The following is a 22,896-nucleotide window of genomic DNA, read 5'->3' as shown; positions in this document are numbered from 1 at the left end:
CAGGCTCAGTAGTGGCGGACCAGGGCTTGAACCGGTGTCCCCTGCATTGGCAGGTGGATTCTTAACCACTGCGCCACCAGGGAAGCCCCGCTTAGCTTCTTTGTACCTCCCTTTCTCATCTGATTAAGGAAGGAGAGGGTGGCAGTAAGGATCCAGAGGGCTGGTGGGAGAACCTGGAGCTGCCAAAGGGCTTTCTAAGAGGGTGACAGATGTGGGGTAGGGGGGACAGTGCTCTTCCTCTAAGGGAATCATTATGAATGTGGGGGAGGGCTCTGGGGACATGTGGGGTCTGGGCTCAGACTTAGGGCATGAATGGGGGAGGGGTGGCCCTTTGGGCAGCACTATCCTGCCTTGGCAAATGCCTTCCCTTTTCTGTGTTTCCACACAGCGATGGACCCTCCTCGGCTTTATATTTTTTAAGTAGTGGCTTTATTTTATTTTTTAATTTTATTTTTTAAGTATTTCTTTATTTAGTTATTTAGTTGTACCGGGTCTTAGTTGCAGCTCATGAGCTCCTTAGTTGCGGCATGCATGTGGGATCTAGTTCCCTGACCAGGGATCAAACCCCGGCCCCCTGCTTTGGGAGCGTGGAGTTTAGCCACTGTGCCACCAGGGAAGTCCCTAAGTAATGGCTTTAGTTTTGTAATAATGATAGATGTTTAACATGCAAAATTCAAGTAAAATGGATGAATACTGAGAAGAAAGCAACAAATCACCCCTCAACCCTACATCCAGATGTAACTGGTTAGCTATCAGGTCCACATACTTCTCTAGGCATATATATAAAGAAAGGGGGGCAGTGGAGGGACAGAAAGCTTTATAAACATGGGGGAAATGCACAATTTAATTTAGCTTTAGGCCAGTGTTGTAAAGAGGCTGTCTGCCCCCAAAGCGGCCCCTTTCATCTGTTCAATAACCTACATGAGGGCCTGGTGTGGGGCAAGGGAACTTTCATGCCAGGATCTTTTTTTTTTTTTCATTTTCACCAAGAACTTTATTGAACAACGCATTCACCCTTTTGTTCCACTATCTTCTGCCATTTTTCAGGCAACTTCATAATTCTGTCTTCCCAAAACTTTTTATCTTTTTGAACAAACAACTGTTCCAGGTGCCTTTTACAGTCTTCCAGGGAATTGAAATTTTTTCCATTAAGAGAATTTTGTAAAGACCAAAATAAATGGAAATCCGAAGGTGCAATGTCTGGTGATATGGAGGATGAATCAGAACTTCCAAGCCAAGCTGTAACAGTTTTTGCCTGGTCATCAGAGAAACATGAGGTCTTGCGTTATCCTGATGGAAGATTATGCATTTTCTGTTGACTAATTCTGGACGATTTTTGTCACGTGCCTCTTTCAGTTGTTCTAACTGGGAGCAGTACTTGTTGGAATTAATCGTTTGGTTTTCCGGAAGGAGCTCATAATAGAGGACTCCCTTCCAATCCTACCATATACACAACATCACCTTCTGTGGAGGAAGACCAGCCTTTGGTGTGGTTGGTGGTGGTTCATTTCATTTGCCCCACGATCTCTTCCATTCCACACTGTTGTACAGTATCCACTTTTCATAGCCCGTCACAATTTGTTTTAAAAACAGCACGTTTTCATTATGTTTCAGTAGAGAATCACATGCGGAAATGTGGTCAAGAAGTTTTTTTTTCGCTTAACTTATGTGGAACCCAAACATCAAAGCGATTCACATAACCAAGCTGGTGCAAATGATTTTCAAGGCTTGATTTGGATACTTTGAGTATGTAGGCTGTCTCCTGCGTGGTATAACATTGATTGTTCTCAATTACTGTTTCGATTTGATCGCTATCAACTTCAACTGGTCTACCCAACCGTGGAGCATCATCCAGCAAGAAATCTCCAGCACGAAACTTCAAAAACCACTTTTGACACGTTCCATCAGTCGCAGCACCTTCTCCATACACTGCACAAATCTTTTTGTTCATGCCAGGATCTTTAAAACCTCTTTAAATTCAGACAAATTACAAAAAGGGAGCCGGTTGAATCACAGATCTTCCTTGACTTATGATGAGGTTACATCCCGATAAACCCATCATAAATTGAAAATGCATTTAATACACCTAATCTACCAAACATCATAGCTTAGCCTAGCCTACCTTAAACATGCTCAGAACACTTACATTAGCCTACAGTTGGGCAACATCATCTCACACAAAGCCTATTTTATAATAGAGTGTTGAACCTCTCATGTAATTTATTGAATACTGAAAGTTTATAACAGAACGGTTGTGTGGGTGTAGAATGGGTGTAAGTGTATCAGTTGTTTACCCTCCTAACCGTGACCGTGTGACTGACTGGGAGCCCCAGCTGATCGTACAGCATATCACTAGCCCCAATTCAAGTACGGTTACTACTGAATGTATGTCGCTTTTGCACCATCTTAAAAGTCAACCATCTTAAGTCGGGGACCTTCTGTAGTACACTCTGGCTCTAGAACAGTGGCTTTCAATCTTTTGGACCAAAGCCTCAGACAGAGACACACACACATCACTGAAACGAAAGTCGTATGAAACGCGTGCGTATCCTTATTATGCATCCTTAATACACTCTGATGTTTTCTGTCTATACGATTCTGTTCTTTAAAAAAATAAAAGCTTGTCCAACCTACCAAATTGATTGCACAACTGAAATTTGAAACGTATGGCTCTAGAACAGTGATTTTCAAACTTAAGCGTGCATCAGAATCACTTGCAGCGCTTGTTAAGACAGCTTGCCATGCCCACCCCGAGAGATTCTGATTGAGGAGGTCTGGGGAGGGGCCTGAGAATGTGCATTCTGTCAAGTTCCCAGGTGCTGCTGGCCCAGGACCCCACTTTGAGACCCCACCCTCCTAGAATATGTTTTAAGACAATGTACTCCCTTGGCAGAGACTACCAGAGGATTTTCTGTATTCAACAGATAATAATTGCCGATGGCTAGCACATGAATCGAAGGTCTCTGGCATTTTTGAGGATGCTGATCAGGCACTGTCTTTGGGATCTTCAACACCACCCTCCTGAAATCCAGCTCACTATTAATATCAAGTGCTGAAAAAAGGTCTGCTAAGCAAAAAGACATTTATGCCCAATCCTGGTTGAATTGCCTGCCTCTTAATACCAAGCCCACAGAACATAAAACGCCCCCAAGCCCTTTTGAAAACACTGTTCTAAAGGCAATGAAAGGTGTCATTTACCATGTGGATTTCACCTTTCTGTTCTTTTCAACAGAAGAAGTAGGTGAAGTGTGACCACCCCATGGAGAAAGCTGTCCCCTGGCTCTGGTTGGGGTCTGGTGGGTTTCACTATCCCTGGATTGCCAGCTTTAATGGGAAACTCTTCCTGGCCTGAGTGCCCGCATCAGCACCCGAGCTTTCCAGCCTGCTAACTTCTGACACTGGCCTATGTTCCAAGCTGCCTCTGTTCCTCCAATCAGGGGACTCAGCCCCCACCCCTAATCCTTCCCCTTCCCCTTCGTAGCCTTGGGGCCCTGCCCCAGCCCTGCAGTTTTCCAGAAGCCAGCCCTCAGCTGGGAGCAGCTTCGTGAGGGAGAGAAGTGTTAAATGGGCACAGAGCCCTTCTGTTCCATTAACAATGGCCCGTTGATGACTGGATTCTGCCCGGTTGGCCCCCTTGACTGGACTTCGGAGAGGAGGAAAGACTCCAGCCCCCCAGGCAGCTACTTCTGGGTGTGAGGTTGATTCAGAGGCCGAGGCCTCTGTCTGCCCACAGAACCTCATTCTTCAGGCCCTGATGCAGCAGTGAGAAGCCCTCTCACCCCTCCCATCCCATCCCAGGGGTAGTTTGGGGCCCCAGGAGTGATTCACTTCAGTCTAATTCAACAAGCATCTATTGACCAGCTCCTGGGCACTGAGGCTCAGTGCTAAGTAGCTGTGGGAATAAGAATAACTGCTGACATGAATTCAGTGCTTATTATAGTCAGCCCCACCCTGGCTACCCAACAGAGTCACTAGGGAGCTTATAAAAATTGCAAAGCATAGACACTTCCCCCACCCCCAAATTTTCAGGAGTGAATCCCGGGCACTATTCTGTAAAAGCTCTCAAAGTGCTTCTCACGCCCAGCTGAGATTAAGCATCACCAGTCTCCTACTGGCTAAACACTGTGCTGAGCATTTAACTTGCAGCATCTGGTTTCATGGGGTACATGCTTGTGGGAGGCTGAATAATGCCCCCCCCACAAGATCTCCACATATGAATCCCCACATCTGTGGGCATGTTACATCACATGGTAAAAGGGACTTGGCAGTGTGATTAAGGATTTTGAGATAGGGAGCTTATCCTGGATTATCCAAGTGGGCCCAGTGTAATCATCAGGGTCCTTATAATAGGGAGATTTGACTACAGAAGAGGCGGTCTGAGTAATGCATTAAGAAAGACTCAACCAGCCATTGCTGGCTTTGAAGTTGGAGGGAGGGGCCATGAGCCATGGAAAGCAGGCAGCCTCTAGAAGCTGGAAAAGGCAAGGAAGAAGTTTCTCTCAGAGACTCCAGAAGGAATGCAGGCCTGCTGACACGTTGATTTTAGGCCAGTGAAACTGAGCTTGGACTTGACATTCAGAACTGGAAGATAATAAATATGTGCTGTTTTAAGCTACAGAATTTGTGGTAATGTGTTAATACAGGGCTATTACTAACCGTATTTTATAGACAAGGCACAGAAATATGAGGCACTCACTTGGGGTCACACAGCCAGGGGTCACGGATGGCAGAGCTGGAACAGGAGGAACTCAGGTGCATCTGACCCCTGAATCTGTGCTCTCTCCACCTCACTGCACTGCCCCTACTTTGCAGCCAAACAGACATGGATTCAAATCCCAGTTCTGCCATGCTCTGTCTTTGTGTCCTTTGCTAGTGATGGGTACATCTGGCCAGGGGGGAGGCTGCATGGGGGAACATGTGACAACCAATTGGAATGCTAGGGTGGGCCAGGTTGTTTCCAGGTGGAGCACCATGTGGAAGAGTTTGGACTTGATTCTGAAGGAATGGAGCCCACGGGGTGCCAGCCTATTCTTCCCTCTGCATTTCATGATGCTGGCTCAGACTTTCAGGCCCGCTCAGTCTCTGGGATCTGGCCCTACTGCAGCAACCCAGCTCCCGTGCAGAACTGCAGGGTTGGGGCCAGGAGCAGCATTCTACTCATTGTCACCTTCAGCCAGTGACAACTGCTTGTCTGGGGTGACGAGTAAGCTCCCGTTTCACGGAAGGCCAGCAATGGCCCAGTGCCTCCAAAGCACATCTCTTCGAAGGCTCTCCTGCAGCCCTGCATTTGGGGCCATGCATGTCTCAGAGAAGGAATGTGAGATATAAAGAGGTCCAGAGAGTTGTTCAGAGTCACACAAGTTGGTACAGGTCCTGGCCAAGACTCTGATCTGCCCACTGCTGTACAGCTCCTGCCTTTTGGCTAAATCTGCCCGCTCAGCGCTACAGCATAGTGGTTGAGTCCGCGGACTATGGAGACAGACTTCCTGGGTTCCAATCCCACCTTATAACTGAGGGCAAGTTGTTTGGCCACCGCTTGCTTTAATAGGGGGTGGTGATTATTTTCTATGAAGGCACCGTGGTACCTTCCTCACAGGGTTGTTCTGAGGACTAAATATATTTATGTGTGTGAAGTGCTTGGAACAGTGCCTGGTTCATTAGAAGTGTTAACTTCTGTTATGATTCAGCTCCCCTAGGGCACAGACTCTTTTCCTCCCTCTATTCCCAATGCCTCTTCCCATGCTTTGCCCAGAGCAAATACTCAGCAAATGAATTTACTGGTTGAATGTGAGCTTTTATCAGCCGGAGGCTCACTAGGTACTTTCCCCAATATATTCACTTTTCAAAAATTCCACCTTAGTTATTCAAACCCTTCTCCTCCTCTTTCTTGCCTGGGAGCTGCAGAATTGCCGTAAAGCAGCCTGAAGCTTGCTCTGCCCAGTGGTAGGTCCCGTGAGCAGTTCAGAGATAACCAGGCATCCCCAGGTATCACCAACCCTTGAGTGCAAGGTAACTGGGCACAGTTAGCATGGCTGCCCAGATCTCCTCAGTTCAAGGCCATGCCTGACCCACCTGCTCAGGCCTCCTTGGGGTCTCTGAGCCCTGTGGCAGCACAGCTTGAGCACCTAGTCCCGAATGGCCTCCTAGCTCCTCTCCTATCTGAAGCTCACACCAGGCCTTCCAGCTAATGAGAGGGTCAGATGTCGTGTCATCCCCTCCAGAGTCCTGTCCCCGTCTTTTCTTCTTCCCATATTGTGAGGATGGGCTTCCTCATCGTTTTACTTCCTCAGAAAGCCCCCAGCTTGTCCTTGCACATGAATAGACTCCAGGAGGGTGGCCAGTCCATGGTGTTCCAAAAAGCCAAACTCAGAATTCCAGATTGGACTCAACTCCTTCACTCCTGCCCCAGGAAGGCCATTTCTGCTCAATCTTATCACCCACCTCTAGCTCCATTTTCCAAAGACCTCTTTAAAACCTGCCTACTGTTGTGGCAGCTGGTTTTCTTTTCTTTTTTTCTATTTAATTACACTTTTTTTGGTTTTGAGATAATTACAGATACATGTGCAGTTTTAAGAAATAATACAGAGAGATCCCTTGAACCCATTATGCGGTTTCCCCCAGTGATGCAAAACTTTAGTGCAATATCACAACCAGGATACTGATGCTGATATAGGCAAGATTCAGAACATTTCCATCACCACAAGGACCCGTCATGTTGCTGTATTATCGTTATGCCCACTTCCCTTCTGCCCTCACCATTCTTTAACTCCTGGCAATACTAATCTGTTCTGCTATCTTATAATTTTGTCATTTCAAGAATGTTATATAAATGGAATCATGCAGTATGTCACCTTTTGAAATTGGCTTTGTTCACTCAATACCTCCCAAATTCATTCAAGTTGTTGTATCGGTAGTGCATGCCTTTTTATTGCTGAGCAGTATGCCACGGTATAAGGGAGCTGGTTTTAAATGGACCACTCAAACATAGGCCTAAAAGCTTCCCAAGCACCGTATCCCAAGTAAAACAAGAATACTGGCATGTTCACCCGGCATCCACGCCTGGTCAACAAGAGATCAGCAACTCTCCTATCAGTATGGCCTTGCTGCTGAGCTAGGGTGCACACCGGCAGCAGCTCCGCTGACTGAGATGCCCTGAGGTGGCGCTCTCTAAGGAGGCTGGGTGCTCTCTAAGGCATGGCTCTCAATCTTTGATCACCTAGGGAGCTTTAAACAATTGATGCCCAAGCCATACCCAGACCAATTCAATCATAATCTCTGGGTGTGGGACCCGGACCTCAGCAATTTCTGAAACTCCAGATAATTCTCACATGCTGTCAGGGTCGAAAAGCAGTGCTCCAGAAGATTCAGCAAATGCACAACGGCATGCTACCCCTCTAGCCGCAGCAGACATCACCAAGCAGTCACCACACTCTTTTCCTGCGGAGATCGACCTTTTCAAACACGCTTCAGGCAGCCACTTCCAATTGATCGGCCTTGGCTCAGGAATTGAAATGACTTGCCCTCCCAGCTGAGAAGGCTGAAACTGCTTGGCAACTGCCATATCCAGGTGTGTCTAGGCCTGGGACCTGATGCATTTAGGTGAGCGGCCCTCCAAATCATGCCAGAAAGGAGGGTCCTTGGCCCATAGCAATAGCAGCAGAAAAGCCACAGCAGGCAAGGATTTTCTGGGCTGGTTCCATAGGAAAAGGCAAAGTGAATCAGCCAGTGTCCTTCCCCTGCGGCAGCCTGCAGCCCAGCTGGGAGAGAGATGTGCCGGCAGAGTGTAAACCAACAGTGCCATCAGCATAGACAGGATCTGGCTCACACTGGTCCAGACCTGTAATAATGACCAGCCTGTGTGCAGTCCTCCTTATTTTCAGAGCCTCACAAAAGCTTACCTGATGCTCACAACAACCCTGTGGGGCTGACCCAGGCTCAGAGCAGTTAAATACCTTGCTTAAAATCACCAGAGAGGGCTTCCCTGGTGGCACAGTGGTTAAGAATCTGCCTGCCAATGCAGGGGACATGGGTTCGAGCCCTGGTCCGGGAGGATCCCACATGCCGCGGAGCAACTAAGCCCGGGAGAGGCCACAACAGTGAGAGGCCCGGGTACCACAAAAAAAAAAAAAAAAAACTACTGAGCCTGCGCTCTAGAGCCCACGAGCCACAACTACTGAGCCCACGTGCCACAACTACTGAAGCCCGTGCTCTGCAACGAAGAGCAGTCCCCGCTCACCACAACTAGAGAAAGCCCACGCGCAGCAACGAAGACCCAACGCAGTTATTAATTAATTAATTAATTAATTTTAAAAATCACTAGAGAATACATGGGAGAGCTGGCACCCAAACGAAGTCTGATGGTAAGTCCCCCCTGTCTAGTCCTCAAGAGCAGTTAGATATTGACAGCCTGGACCTCTCTCCCCACCTTCAGACTCTGGCTCTCCTCTCCAAGGGCTGTGTATAGATGGACTCCTTTGTGGCCATTGATCAGCCCAGACAATAGCAGTAGTCAGTGTGGGCTAAGACCCAGGCTGCTCCCCTCTCTCCTACCGCTACCTCCCCTACAGATCTGGCGCCTGAATGGTGGGCAGAACTCCCTGGTGGAAAAGAGAAGAGTCACAAGGAATAAAGCCCCTGCCTACTGTTAACAGGATGGATTAAATGGGGGCTTGAGGAAACTGGGGGACTGCGGACCACCCTGCACGATCCAAATTCTGTATCCTCTGCATTGAAGACAGTAGGATTGGAAAAAAAAACCAGGGAGCAAAAGAAATTCTCCTTTCCATCTGTCCCTTACATGAACATTCTCCGGTGCAGAAAGTCTCCTCAGGAATGTCAGTCAGCAGGAGAAAGCAGGAAGGGGAAGGGGATCCTGGGCTTATGCATTGAGAGTTTTTCTCTTCCCAGTTATCTCAGAAATCCTGTCATGGTGGTTCAGCACCACAAAGGCTAATTTTGTACTTGCATCACATCTGATGCAGGTGGGGTGACTCTCCAAGCAGCGGCTCAGGATCTGGGCTGCTTCCACCTTGTATTAAGCTAGTTGGAACATGTGGCCTCCAGTCTTGCCACAGCAAGAGAAGAGAGGACCTGGGGAATGTGTGGGATCATTTTAAGGACCAGGACTTGAAGTGGCTTATTATCACTTTAACCTACATCCCCACAGGTCAGAACCTGGTCACTGGCCCAACCTAACTGCAGGAGGGGCCGGGGAAAGTAGAGGGCATGTGGGTACCTGGTGAGCACCAAGTTTCTGCCAGTTGTATCCCTAGAATTTCACCCACACAATATATTATGGAACATTTGGTTCTTCAATCTAGTATGGGAAAAAGTGGCACCACGCATCATTTTGATTTGCCCTTATATGCTTTCTTTAGGCAATTGGCCTCAACCTTTTTCTGCTGTAATACCCATGGCAGATTATGTTCACACTTAAGACACACTCCAATGGACTTGCCCAAATTTTCCCAAAATCCAAAAAACACTTTGTAGGAAAGCCCTAAGACTTTTAAAATTTTGGCTCTTATTCATAAAAACATATAAAGGCATGTGAGTAACAATATAAAATTAGCCGTGTGAAGATCTTTGCCAGCTGTGGTGTGGAATGGATTGGCAGCCGTTCTGTGCAATGTCCTAGGCTCTCTGTTACACTACCTCCACTCTCGTTCATGAAAGCACAAGCCAAGCGAGGGAGAAAGGTAGAATTATAAGAACCTTGCATCCATTGCAGTTTTCAAAAGGAATTTTGTTTTTTTGAAAATTTTGATGCTTTAACTATTCTTAGTGACCTCACCATTAATTGTAATCTGTGGTGTTTTGTTCAGTAAAGGCCTTTATGTGTTAAATGAAAGGCTTGGAGGATGGATGTACAAGGCACATGTGCTTGAATGGAAGGTTTATATAGGAGGAGACTTGGAATTTGGCTGGCATTGAGGGGTGATGTCAGACAGCAGAATGGTAAACTAAAGGGGGGTGAGGAATTTTGTTTGGTAGCCGGTAAGGATCCCGTAAAGTTGGAGGAGCAAACTGGTTTTATCTCACATGCCAGCTCTAATGGATTGGCACTGCACTGAGAAGGCTTTTGAGGCTACATCTAGTCTCAGCTGAAAAGAGGACAATGATTGATTAGTGATGTCTGCCCCAGGCATAGGACTGCTGAATGGAATGTGTACAATTTATTTGACATCCCTGTGCTGAAGGTTATTGAGTGGGCTAAGCTATGAGAGTCAGGGTGATAAAGTTTGGCAGGGCCATCACTAACCTGGGAGGCAGGAGACCTATGTAGTAGTTCAAGTTTTGTCACCATCCAGTTATGCCTTGGTCAAGCACTTCCCTTCTCTGAACCTGAATTGCTATAGATGAAAACTGAGGAAGGGTGGATAAGAAAGTTTCCAAGCCCTTTACAATCCTGACATTCTGCAGTTTTAGGGCAAAAGCCATGTTTTCCATGATTGGTGGGGTAGTGCATAGGACAGATTTCTCTTGGACCTTTCCGAAAGAAATGCACACTTGCGCAGTTGAAGGCAAGTACAGCTAAAGTTGGAAAGCCGAGCTGCTTTGTGTAAGGCTGCTGGCCTGAGTCCCTGCTGACAGCATGATTTTGTCCTGGGGGCAAAATCCACCGGCATTCAACTTGACCTCAGCCTGACAGATCTGAGGCCTGATGCCTCTGTTCACCACAGCCAGAGTGGAGCTGGCTACTCCGCAGGGGTCCACTGTACCCCATGGCTTCTGTCATTCTGCAGCCACACTCCTGTCAGCGCACTCAGCACTTCCTGGAGATGGGGGGCCGTATGGAATTTGTGAGCAGCTCTGGCCTATAGGGAAGCTGGGGAGAGAGCATCCTTAAGGGTTCTGCCTATGGTGTTTCTGGGTCTCTCTCCGGCTGCTCTGCTGCTTCAGGGCTACAGGTGACTGCAGTGCCTGGGATGGGGAAAGTCAGCAGGTTTATCCCCAGATGAGGCTAAGAGTGAGGATGAGATGCCCAGAGCCAAATGCTATCCATAAATGAGCAGATGTTGCCTCTGCCTGAGGGGTGTTTGTAGCTGTGGTCAAATCAGGTTATCACTGTTTCCTTCACCCTGGTATTTTTAGACCCCCACCCCACTGCAACCATTCCAGTACTTGCCACTAGTCACAAGCCACAGAGTCTGCTGCATCTGTAAAGACAGGGTGAGTGGTTCCTTAGTAGGACCATTTATCACAACTTGGGCTTGGATTAAGCATTTCACTAGCATCTTATTGAATTCCTCATGACCACTGAGTATACAGTAGATGCTGTAAGTGTCCCATTTATAAATAATGAAACCACTCAAGTTTAAGTTCCTTTCCTAATGTCACAGGGCTTCAAAGTCAATATGTAAAAGCAAAGAAATCAAGACAGTCACTGTATAATTTGTTCAGGCTCTTCCAAAATGTCTGTCTGTGTCTCTGTGTCTGCCTCTCTGTCTCTGTCTCTTTCCCTCTCTCTCTCTCTCTCTCTCTTTCTCTCTCTCTCTCTCTCTATATATATATATATATATAAAATCAATGGCATGTTCTGTGTCTCTGTGTCTGCCTCTCTGTCTCTGTCTCTTTCCCTCTCTCTCTCTCTCTCTCTTTCTCTCTCTCTCTCTCTCTCTCTATATATATATATATAAAATCAATGGCATGTTAATCATCTTCCTCACTAACATGGGGGAAGAGAAACTACAAGAAACTCAGCCAATTCTTAAACACAGTTATGAATCCATTCATTCACCTCACAAACATTATGAGCCCTGCCACGTGCCAGGCGCTGTGGGTACAGCAGAGAACAGGAATGCTGTCCAAGGAAGGAACCAGGGATCCTCCTGGGGTCCTCTGTTGCCCTCCTTCACCCTGCCTATTGTTTATGAATTCTTTTTTTTTTTTTACTGTGGAAAATAGACATACCATAAAATGTACTATTTTAACCATTTTTAAGTGCACAGTTCAGTGGCATTAAGTGCATTCATGTTGCTGTGCCACCTTCACCACTATCCATCTCCAGAACTTTTTCATTTTCCCAAACTGACACTGTGTCCTCATTAAACACCATCTCCCTATTTCCCCTCCCCCCAGGGCCAGGCAACCACCCTTCTCCTTTCTGTCTCTACAAATTTCGCTCCTCTAGGTACCTCATGTACGTTGAATCATACGGGATTTGTCCTTTTGTGTCTGGCTTATTTCACTTCACAAGCATACTGTCCTCAAGGCTCATCCACGCTATGCAAGTCACAGGCACCACGCGGGTTTCCTTAAGGTTTCACATGTCTGTCCTTCCTCTTGTCCACTCTGTCCCTGCTTGCTCAGGCCGCCTCCTCTCTCCTGGGCCAGTGCAGAAGGGACAGCCTGCTCTCCCGGCCTCCAGTCCTTCCTTCTTCCAATGCATTTTCCACGCCGCTTCCAAAGTAATCTTACATTTCTCTTTTTAAGTTTCAGATGAGATTTTAAAGCTTGTTAATTAAAGTGGTACATGTGCATGGTTGTCAAAAATTCAAATCCAAAAGGGTAGAAAGTGAAAAGAATCATCACTTAATACTGCATTTTTGTAGCTGCGTATCAGCATTTTTAACCCCTGCCTGGCTTGCTTTCATTGTGCCAATGCACCACAGCTCCTCAGCCAGCCCTGTCTGCTGAGACACTCAAGTCACTTCTCACACGTTGGACTTCCAGAGCTGGGTGCACATCCTCGGCCACGAATCTCGGCCCACGTCCAGGTCGGTTCCAAACAAGCCAACAGACTCCTCACCAGGCTGCCTGGCTGCATGGCTATGGGCCTCCTGGACACCAGCCTCTGCTGCAGCTCCTGACTGGGCAAGGGCTGGAAAGCCCAGAGCGGTGGGTCGGCTCCGACGTGGCCCAGGGCCTAGGGTTCAGCGTGAGAGGCACGGGAGGTACCTGTGCAGATAGGGAGGCTGGGACTGTCCTCGGGCCCGTATCCGTGCAGCCGTCAGCATTCTGCACAGGATGTGCTTCTCACGCAGCTGAGCAGGCCCTGGGGGCAGAGAGTGTGCTGCCCCCTACCCCTGCACAGCCAAACGGGGGCCGAGGGGCAGCGGGGTCTGTCCCGGTCAGGGCTGGCTCCCTCCGAGTCTGTGGAGGGTGGAGGCCCCACCCCACCAGGCTGGCCTCAGCCCCGTGGTCTGCCTCGTGGCTCTGGCCCACAGCTCCTCACGAGTTCTTGGAGGCCCACGGACACTCAAGGTGACACGTACCTCCACCTTTGGAGCACGTACTCTGGCTCTATCTTGGTTGAGGTTGGACATGTGCCCAAAAGGAAGTTTTAGATAGTTTGTTCTTGGGAGAGGAAGCTGGAGCCCTGGGATGTGAGGAACCTGGGGAGGAATGATAGCCCCGGGCTGCGCAGGGGAGCATCCATCAGCCAGGCCTCCATCCGCTTCCTCGTTCTCTCCTTCCTTCTCTCACTGGTTCATCCGACGGCTCCTGGCCATTTACTCTCTTGTCAGACACTAAGCTCGACAGCCCAAGCCATCTCTGGACGTCCCTTTGTGAAACAGAACCTTGCCTGGACAGGCCACTGGATGGACTCCTGCATCCCCCAAGCAGAGGTCACCTACGAGCACGTGTGCTCCTGCCCTCCGTCTCCACTCTAGGGGATCCAGAGACAACTCACAGAAAGCCCCCCGAGGTCTCCCTTCCCAGGTGTCTGGCGACATGGCATGGTTGCAGCAGCCTCCCGGCCCCCTAGGGCTGCAGCTCATGAGTTAGTTCAGAATTTTCCCACGATGGGCTTCACTGCTCATATCTCTGCCCAGGAGCCTCCTCCATCTCAGCTCCTGGCCTTCCTCGGCTCAGGCGGCTCCTCCTCCTGCCCAGTGGAAAGGCTGTGAGCAGGGCCTGCCACAGCTGAGGCCCCAGTCCCCACCGTGCTCTCGGCCCCAAGCAAGCCAGGGGAGGGGAGGGGAGCTTTGCTGCCTGATGCAACGTCCGGCAGGGCCCATCCCTTATCAGAGCGCCGTTCACAGCAGACTCTGGGACCCCACCTCCCCCACGGGAGGCAGTGGCGGGCCCAGTGCCTGCTTGGGAACCATCCAAGTAGAAAACTGTTCTCTTGTGAAGGCCCCTTGCTAGGTCACGAGGGAGGCCTGAGCAGAAAGGCCTCCGAGGGGAGAGCCGGGTAGGGGAGCTGGTGCCTAGAGTTTCGGGCCTCAGATCACAGCCTGCTTTCTTTCTAGTGCTTCCTCACTGAGATTGCCTGGGATGCCTTTGCTTGTTTCTGCCCTCCCTACTGTTAGCACATAGCTGGAGAGACTTGGAACTGAAAGCCACAAGGCCTAGTTTCTTTACCCTCAGAAAGGCATCCCAGATTGATATAATTCAAGAGACTGAGGTATGTGAAGCCCCAAGCGCCAAGGTTTGCCCATAGTACACACTCGTAGCACACACATGTAGCATGTACGTGTAGTATCCACTCAGCCCATGCTTGTAGTGCACACTCAGGGCATATAATCAGTGCACACCCGCAGCACAGGTCACAGCGCACTTACATGCTTCACTTAGGGAACAATGGCTTTTTCTTCTTCCTCTTTGTATTTTCCATCAACTTAGAATGAGTAAGCATCTCACAGTGGGCTAAGTGCTTTGGAAAAGGCATCCATCTATTCATTCTACAAAAATTACGAGCCACCTACTATGCCTGGTGCACATGGAGCAGGGCACTGGGCATACAAAGATGAAGCAGACAGAGAGCTCTCCCCTCAGGGAGCTCACATTCCAGGGACTGAAATAGGCAGCAAACAAGTACATTTCCATCCCTGAAGGAAATAAAGCAGGGTGCTGAGAGGGAACTTGATAGGGAGAGGGGAGATGGTCAACATTAGGTCAGTGGTCAGGGAAGGACTCCGGAGGAGGGGACATTTGAGCTGAGTACTGAGTATAACTGGGCCCAGGACGGCTGCCCCACTCCCCACTGCATCTAGGCAGAGCTGGGCTGGCACATGCCCCTGGCCTTCTTCGGCACTGACCCTGGTGCCCTGGAAATATGACCTCCACTGGCATCCCAGCAGGGACGTACCACCTTTTCCTTTGGCTGTCACAATTTCCTTTTGCTGGTGTTGGAGGGAGGAAAGGTATCAAGTACTCCCCTGGGAAATGGCGTCTGCCAAGAAAAGGAAGAGATTTTTCATTCTTCCCATGAGCTAAGCAAGGGGGGCACCACGGGTTTGGGGAGGGAGGTAGCACAAAGTTTTGTCCAGTGTCACAGATATCACAGACACACTTCTTGCAAAGGGCCTCCTGCAGGCCAGGTTCTACCTGAGTGACCCCCATCCCAGCCCTGTCCTCGTCCCTCATGACCTGTGACCTGGCATCTGTGACCCTCTGCTACCCCTGGGTCTAAACCTATCTCGTCTGCCTGCCCACTTGCCTGCTGGCCTGCCAAAGCTAACCCTAGGGGTAGCCTGCCTGGGCAGGGCAAAGGAGCCAACAGCCTGCCTGCGGTTTCATTTGGAGGGAGTTTTCACCCTTGTGTCTTCCTTTTAGGGCAATGTCGTGAAGGTTCTCAGGAATCTGGTATTATTTGGGGGGTGAGGGGGCTGGGACAGCGACTCAAAAATAGAAACAGTGCCCGGAAGGGAGGGGAGGAGAAGGTTCAGGATCTTTGTCATCGAGGCAGCCAAAGTTCTAAATCTTACCAAAGATGTTAGACCCAAAAGAGAGAGGACAGTGAACGCAACTCCCCCTGGGCCACACCTGCCTTTTCTCCCTCTCCCATGTACCAGATACTGCTCCTCACAGCAACTTTATGCAGTAGGAACCACCCTTTCCATGCTACCAGTGAAGAAAGTGAGGCCCAGAGAGGTTAAGTCACTTATACAATGCCACACAGCATGGTAGACATGCAGAAAGGACGAGAGCCCAGGACTTTTGGTCCTAGCTCCTTCTGCTTCCCTCACATCATCAGACACAGGCAACTCTCAGCTGAGAGCCGAGAGGGAAGAGAGCCAGGATTTCAACCCTTTGTGCTCTGCAGACTCAGTACTGGGGCTCACCCTCCCAGCAGGATAGGTGGCCTCGCATCCCACCACAGGGTAAACTGGGTGCATGGGGAACATGGCCCTGCCCGGCATTCTGCAAATGGATGCTGACAGCCTTCCAGGCAACAGCTTCAACGGGTTGACTCACCAGTGTTTTGCTGGGCAGCTGATATGTGGTGGGTGCCATTCTAGACGCTGGTCCTGACTTCAGAGAACTTGCAGTCTGGGAATGGGAGACAGACAGACCATCAGCTGGAAAGCCCAACCACATGTGCTATGGTGGGGGTGTGGCGGGGGGGTGTCACTGTGGAACATCAAGAGGCTGGAATGACATAGATCTGAGAGGGGTGATCAGGCTGCTGCTGGAGGAACCTTGGGCAAATTAATTAATCTCTCTCAACCTCAGTTTCCTCATCTGTAAAATGGGATGGTCGCTACCTAATAGGGCTTTTGTGAAATGAGGAAATGCAAATCAAGTGCTTAGCATGATACCAGGCATAGAGTAGTAACTTTATAAATTTCAATAAATTTCATCTACCCATATCCTTCTAGTTGACTCTTTCAACCAGAGTGTAAGCCCCATGAGGGCATGGGTTGGGTCTGCTTGTTCACTGCTGTATTGCCAGTGCCTAGAATGGCACATAGTAGGTGCTCAGAAAATATTTGTTTAATGAGTGCATAGGAAATGGCCCAGAAGAATTAGGAAGAGGCAAAAATATTCAGTTGCCCTTGAAATGGCCTTGCAGCCCTCTTCCCTCCTGGCTCCCCTCCAACTACCCACACTCACAAAGCACCCCAGCATTCTGCCAGGGAGAGCTGCCCACTGCCCCACCACCACTCTGCCCTGCACAGCTGAGGAACTCCACTCCAGCTGCCAGGGTACACATCTGTCTTCTCACAAGCCTCACTGCTTTCTCCAGAGGGTAGATTTTCTGGCTGTCCCTAAAGCCACTTCCATTGTGTGATGAAGGTGCAGCCCTGGGACCCTCCTTTCTGCCCTCCCACTCCTCCATGTCATAGCTTGGAAGAAATCTATCTTTCCCAGAAAGAAGGATGGTCCTAGATGTCCTGCACAAGGTCACAATAAGATTTTTCCAAACTTGGAGCAGACTGTCTCCCATGGATGAGGGTCCTCGTGGAGAAAGGGATAGACTTTTGGAAGAGGGGGTTGTGCTGGAATCTTGGGGCTTGTGGTACGGGACAGTATGTGTGTGATGGTGAGGACGAGTGAAAGAAATGGTGATTCAGGCTCCACTGGGCAATGGTGTTTTTACTCCAGCTTTAAAAAATATATACACTTTCCGTTAAGAGTCATTTATTCCTTTAACCATTCTGTCATTTAGCAGCCGTGCATGAGTGTCTCCTGTGTGCCTGGCCCAGTGCTAAGGGATAATGAGGGACCCAGACAAACTCCCCACCCTCCACAAAGGGATGATCAGCACTGAACAAGTCATTACAAGTGGGCCTGCTTTATGACAAAGTCTCAGGTGCTAAAGGGAGTCTTTGTACTGTGGCGGGGCCAAGGGGGCCCTAACCTATCCCGGGGAAGCTGCCCCACGAAGCTGAGACCTGAAGGCCGAGGCCATGTGAAGGATTTTGTTAGAATTCACATGCTATGGTGGAAAACCTTTAATTTTAAAAAATTTATACATCCGGGACTTCCCTGTTAGCACAATGGTTAAGAATCCGCCTGCCATTGCAGGAGACACGGGTTCAATCCCCGGTCCGGGAAGATCCCACATGCTGCAGAGCAACTAAGCCCGTGCGCCACCGAGGCCATGTGAAGGATTTTGTTAGAATTCACATGCTATGGTGGAAAACCTTTAATTTTAAAAAATTTATACATCCGGGACTTCCCTGTTAGCACAATGGTTAAGAATCCGCCTGCCATTGCAGGAGACACGGGTTCAATCCCCGGTCCGGGAAGATCCCACATGCTGCAGAGCAACTAAGCCCATGCGCCACAACTACTGAGCCTGCGCTCTAGAGCCCGCAAGCCACAAGTACCGAAGCCCGCGCACCTAGAGCCCGCGCTCCGCAACAAGAGAAGCCACCGCAATGAGAAGCCCACGCACCACAACGAAGAGTAGCCCCCGCTCTCCACAGCTAGAGAAAGCCCGCGCGCAGCAACGAAGACCCAACGCAGCCAAAATAAACAAAAACAAAAATTATACATCTGCATGGTAAAATTTCTAATAGTGCACAATGTTACACAGCAAACATTAAGACTCACCCCATCCTTCTCTCCTGACCTACCCGTCCCTTTGTTACAGGCCTTGTGTATCCCTGTGGTCACAGTCTACTTTTCTCTCCCTTAATTTTTTTTTTTTCAAATGGGATCATACTACATCAGAGGTTCTCAACCTGGGATGATTTTGCACCTCCCCCCTGCCCAGAGGACATTTGACAATGTCTGGAGATATTTTTGCTTGTCACATCTGAGCAAAGGGGATTCTACTGTTATCTAATGAGTAGAGGCCAAGAATGCTGTTAAACATCCTACAATGCACAGGACAATCCCCACAACAAAGAATTATCTGATCTAAAATGTTATTAGTGCTGACATAAAAAAGAATGAAATAATGCCATTTGCAGCAACATGGATGGACCTAGATTGTCATACTGAGTGAAGTAAGTCAGAGAAAGACAAATATCATATGATATTGATTATATGTAGAATATAAAAAAAGGGTACAAATGAACTTATTTACAAAACAGAAATAGAGTCACAGATGTAGAAAATAAACTTATGGTTACCAAGGGGGAAAGCGGGGGGATAAATTGGGAGATTGGGATTGACATATACACACCACTATATATAAAGTAGATTACTAATAAGGACGTACTGTATAGCACAGGGAACTCTGTAATGACCTATATGGAAAAAGAATCTTAAAAAGAGTGGATATATGTATACATATAACTGATTCACTCTGCTGTACAACAGAAACTAACACATTGTAAATCAACTATACTCCAATAAACATTTTTTAAAAAGTCAATAGTGCTGAGGCTAAGACACCCTATCCTATGTAAACACACTATGTCTGCAGCTTGCTTATGTATAATACATATACATTATTTATATATAAAATTATAACATATTGGGTTGACCAAAAAGTTCGTTTGGGTTTTTCTGTAACATCTTATGGAAAAACCTGAGCGAACTTTTTGGCCAACGCAATATATAGTAGATTATTCACGTCAGCATTAGTAGATCCACGTCATTATTCTTTGTGGCTGCATAATAATCCATTGCTTGCTCCATCAGATTTTATTTAGATGTTTTCACTCTTTTGCTATTGCAAATATATTTACTGCGAGGAGTATTCTTTTCATACACTTGCCTTTCAGTCATGTGTGAGGTCAAAGCATAAACTGATGGAAGTGACATGGACGAATCAGAAGGTTCATTGGTATTTTGAATGACCTCATTTCAAGTCTCTGGGGCATAATCCATTGGGAGAGTGGGTCTGGGGTTCTGACAAAACAGGGCTGTGGTCCCCAAAAGTCTGGTGGAAAAGCTCCTGTTTGTTCTCATCTACAGACAAGGGTGTCCTGACCGCTAATCTCTCCACAGGACCAGGTGTCCCCCACCTGAACGACGAGCCAGGTCCTGAGTGATGTCCCCAAGCTGAGTGCCCATGGTCCTACCCTTCCCCATGGAGAAAGGACTCACTCTGCCCCAGGACTGCCGACACTTTCTGCACAGCCTGAGAATGAGGAGCAAATATGCCCTTTTCCTGGCTTTTGTGGTGGTGGTTTTTGTCTTCATTGAAAAGGAAAATAAAATCATATCAAGGTGAGGGATGTAAGCACAAGTCTTCCCTATCAAGGTGGGGTGGGTGGGGGCAGAGAGGTAGCTTATAGGGCTCTCTGTGGACCTACAAAGGCAATCCCTCAACCAGTAATCATCAGACCTCTCCTGTGCCCAGGCAGTAGGTCATGCCCATGTCCTCATGACAGCACAGCTGGAGACTTGGGCTCCAGACTCAGGCAATCTGAGTTGGAATCCTGATTCTGGCACTTTTTTTTTTTTTTGGCTGCAGCACACGTCTTTCAGGATCTTAGTCCCCCCACCAGGGATTGAACCCATGACCCCTACAGTGGAAGTATGGAGTCCTAACTACTGGACCGCCAGGGAATTCCCCTGATTCTGGCCCTTTCTAGCTGTGACAGCTTAGACAAATTATTTCACTTTTCTGTCTTAAGTCCCTCTTCTGTAAAATGTGACTAATGATGGGGCCTGCCTTGTTGTAAAGATTAAATAAGAAAATGTAAAAGCATTTAGCCCTGTGCCTGACACACAGTTGGTGTCCTGTACTTGCTGGCCATGGTTATTATTATTAATTAACTTCCTGGCCTAGGATGATGCCTCACATTAACAGCATATCTCCTATACCAATCTGAAGTCATGGATGAGGGTGAGGCAGGGTCCTGGTACAGATACCATGGTGGGCAGGGCTGCCATGTTCAGCTGCCCAGGTTGTGCACTGTTCAACTCCAGGAGCATTGTGCACTCACAATGGCTACACTGGGAATGCTGCCCCCTAGAGTTGGCAGTGTACCGCTGTGTACCCACCCTGCTAGTGGGCCTGCACGACATAGAAAGATTTCACAGACCTCCTCTCCCAAGCACAACCCCTGCAAGAAAGCATCAACCAGGCTGGGTAGGTTAGGAATAGGGCTGTGTAGTAGGCACTATGTCAGTGCCCTCCTTGGGTTCCTTAGCGTGGACTGCTCCAGTTTGTGCCTACTGGGTCCTATGGCAAGATCCTGCAACTCTCCACCTGAGGGCATTCTCTCCACCTGCACAATGGCAAGCCACAAGTCCTGGGGAGTAAATGCCTCTGGGAGCAGCCCTCAGTCAAGGCCAGCTGGGAGCTTCACACCCCTTGGGTAGAGAATCCTGAGGTGTGTTCTATCTACACCGTCTCCTGGGGTTCCTCCAGCAGAGCGATTTGGCCACAGGGGTAGCCTGCTCACCCTATGGACTTCCTTTCCTCCCTGCCTCACTTCCCTACCCCTCTACCCGTTCTTCCTGTGATCAAGTCCCAGATAAACTACTCACACTCAAATCCTTGCCTCAAAGTCGGCTTCTGGGTGATTATCCTGGGATGCTCCTCAGGGTGGCCCAGGGGATGGAGTCCCCAGTCAGTCACTGACCCCGGTATCCCTCTGTTCTCACAGGGTCTCGGACAAACTGAAGCAGATCCCCCAATCCCTGGTAGATGCCAATAGCACCGACCCAGCCCTAGTCTTGGCCGAGAACGCATCCCTCCTGTCCCTGAGTGAGCTGGATTCGGCCTTCACGAAGCTGCAGAGCCGCCTGCGAAACCTCAGTCTGCAGCTGGGCGTGGCGCCGGCAGAGGAGGCTGAGGAGGAGACCGCAGAGTGGGAGCCGGAGCAGCCGCAAGAGCCCCGCCCACCCGCCGAGGCCCCGCCCCGGCGCCACTTGCTCCTCATGGCCACCACCCGCACGGGCTCCTCGTTTGTAGGCGAGTTCTTCAATCAGCAGGGCAACATCTTCTACCTCTTCGAGCCGCTGTGGCACATCGAGCGCACGGTGTCCTTCGAGCAGGGCGGCGCCAACGCCGCGGGCTCGGCCCTGGTATACCGCGACGTCCTCAAGCAGCTCTTCCTGTGCGACCTGTACCTCCTGGAGCATTTCATCATCCCGGCACCCGAGGACCACCTGACCCAGTTCGTGTTCCGCCGGGGCTCCAGCCGCTCCCTCTGCGAGGACCCCGTCTGCACGCCCCTCGTCAAGAAGGTCTTCGAGAAGTACCCCTGCAAGAACCGCCGCTGCGGCCTCCTCAACATGACGCTGGCCGCCGAGGCCTGCCGCAGCAAGGAGCACATGGCAATCAAGGCCGTCCGCATACGGCAGCTGGAGTTCCTGCAGCCGCTGGCCGAGGACCCCCGCCTGGACCTCCGCGTCATCCAGCTGGTGCGCGACCCCCGCGCTGTGCTAGCCTCCCGCATGGTGGCCTTCGCCGACAAGTACGAGACCTGGAAGAAGTGGGTGGCCAAGGGACAGGACCAGCTGAGGGAGGAGGAGGTGCAGCGGCTGAAGGGCAACTGTGAGAGCATCCGCCTGTCCGCTGAGCTGGGCCTGAGGCAGCCGGCCTGGCTGCGGGGCCGCTACATGCTGGTGCGCTACGAGGACGTGGCCCTCAGGCCGCTGCAGAAGGCCCAGGAGATGTACCGCTTTGCAGGCATTCCCCTGACCCCGCAGGTGGAGGACTGGATCCAGAAGAACACGCAGGCGGCGCACGACGGCATCTACTCCACGCAGAAGAACTCCTCGGAGCAGTTTGAGAAGTGGCGCTTCAGCATGCCTTTCAAGCTAGCGCAGGTGGTACAGGCTGCCTGCGGCCCCGCCATGCGCCTCTTCGGCTACAAGCCTGTGCAGGACGCCGCCTCACTCTCCAACCGCTCCGTCAGCCTGCTGGAGGAGCGCGGCACCTTCTGGGTCACGTAGGGGACCCGGCGCGTCGAGCACCCCTCCTGGTGAAAGTCCCGCCTTGCCTGCCTCACCCAGGCCAGCTGGGAGACTACAGCGCCGCCGCAGGGGTGGGCAAGAAGACGTGCAGGGCGTAGGTGGCGCCTGCGCTGTAGAAGTAGGCCCCCTGCCCGCTCGATTCCCCGCCCTAGCTGTGGGCCTGGAGCTTCCTGCTGAGAACAGGACAGTGGCCGGTCCTTTTGAGGGCTGTCAAACCCAGACCTAAGGGGCTGCGGTCTCCTGAGCAGGCCCAGGCAGGCCCGAGCCTACTGACAAGCCTTTCTCTCCTCTCTGTCTCTCTCTCTCTCTGTCTCTGTCTCTCTCTCTCTCTCTCTCTCTCTCTCTCTCTCTCTCACACACACACACACACACAGACACACAGACACACACACA

General features: G+C 49.9%; 1 protein-coding gene across 2 annotated transcripts in view; it reads left to right on the top strand.

Annotated features, from left to right (window-relative positions):
* Positions 1-22,885, top strand: part of CHST3 (carbohydrate sulfotransferase 3) — a 45,058-nt gene extending 22,173 nt beyond the window's left edge. For both annotated transcript variants that reach the window (XM_007104470.4, XM_055080960.1), the window contains exons 2-3: positions 19,579-19,800; positions 21,189-22,885. In XM_007104470.4, coding sequence (XP_007104532.1) covers positions 19,643-19,800; positions 21,189-22,482 — 1,452 coding nt within the window. In that variant the 5' untranslated portion in view covers positions 19,579-19,642 and the 3' untranslated portion in view covers positions 22,483-22,885. The remainder of the gene's footprint in view (positions 1-19,578; positions 19,801-21,188) is intronic.
* Positions 22,886-22,896: the final 11 nt, after the last annotated feature.

Source organism: Physeter macrocephalus, chromosome 20 (genome assembly GCF_002837175.3).
Source record: "Physeter macrocephalus isolate SW-GA chromosome 20, ASM283717v5, whole genome shotgun sequence".
Lineage (NCBI taxonomy): Eukaryota > Metazoa > Chordata > Mammalia > Artiodactyla > Physeteridae > Physeter > Physeter macrocephalus.
This window is presented reverse-complemented; position numbering and strand designations above follow the sequence as displayed.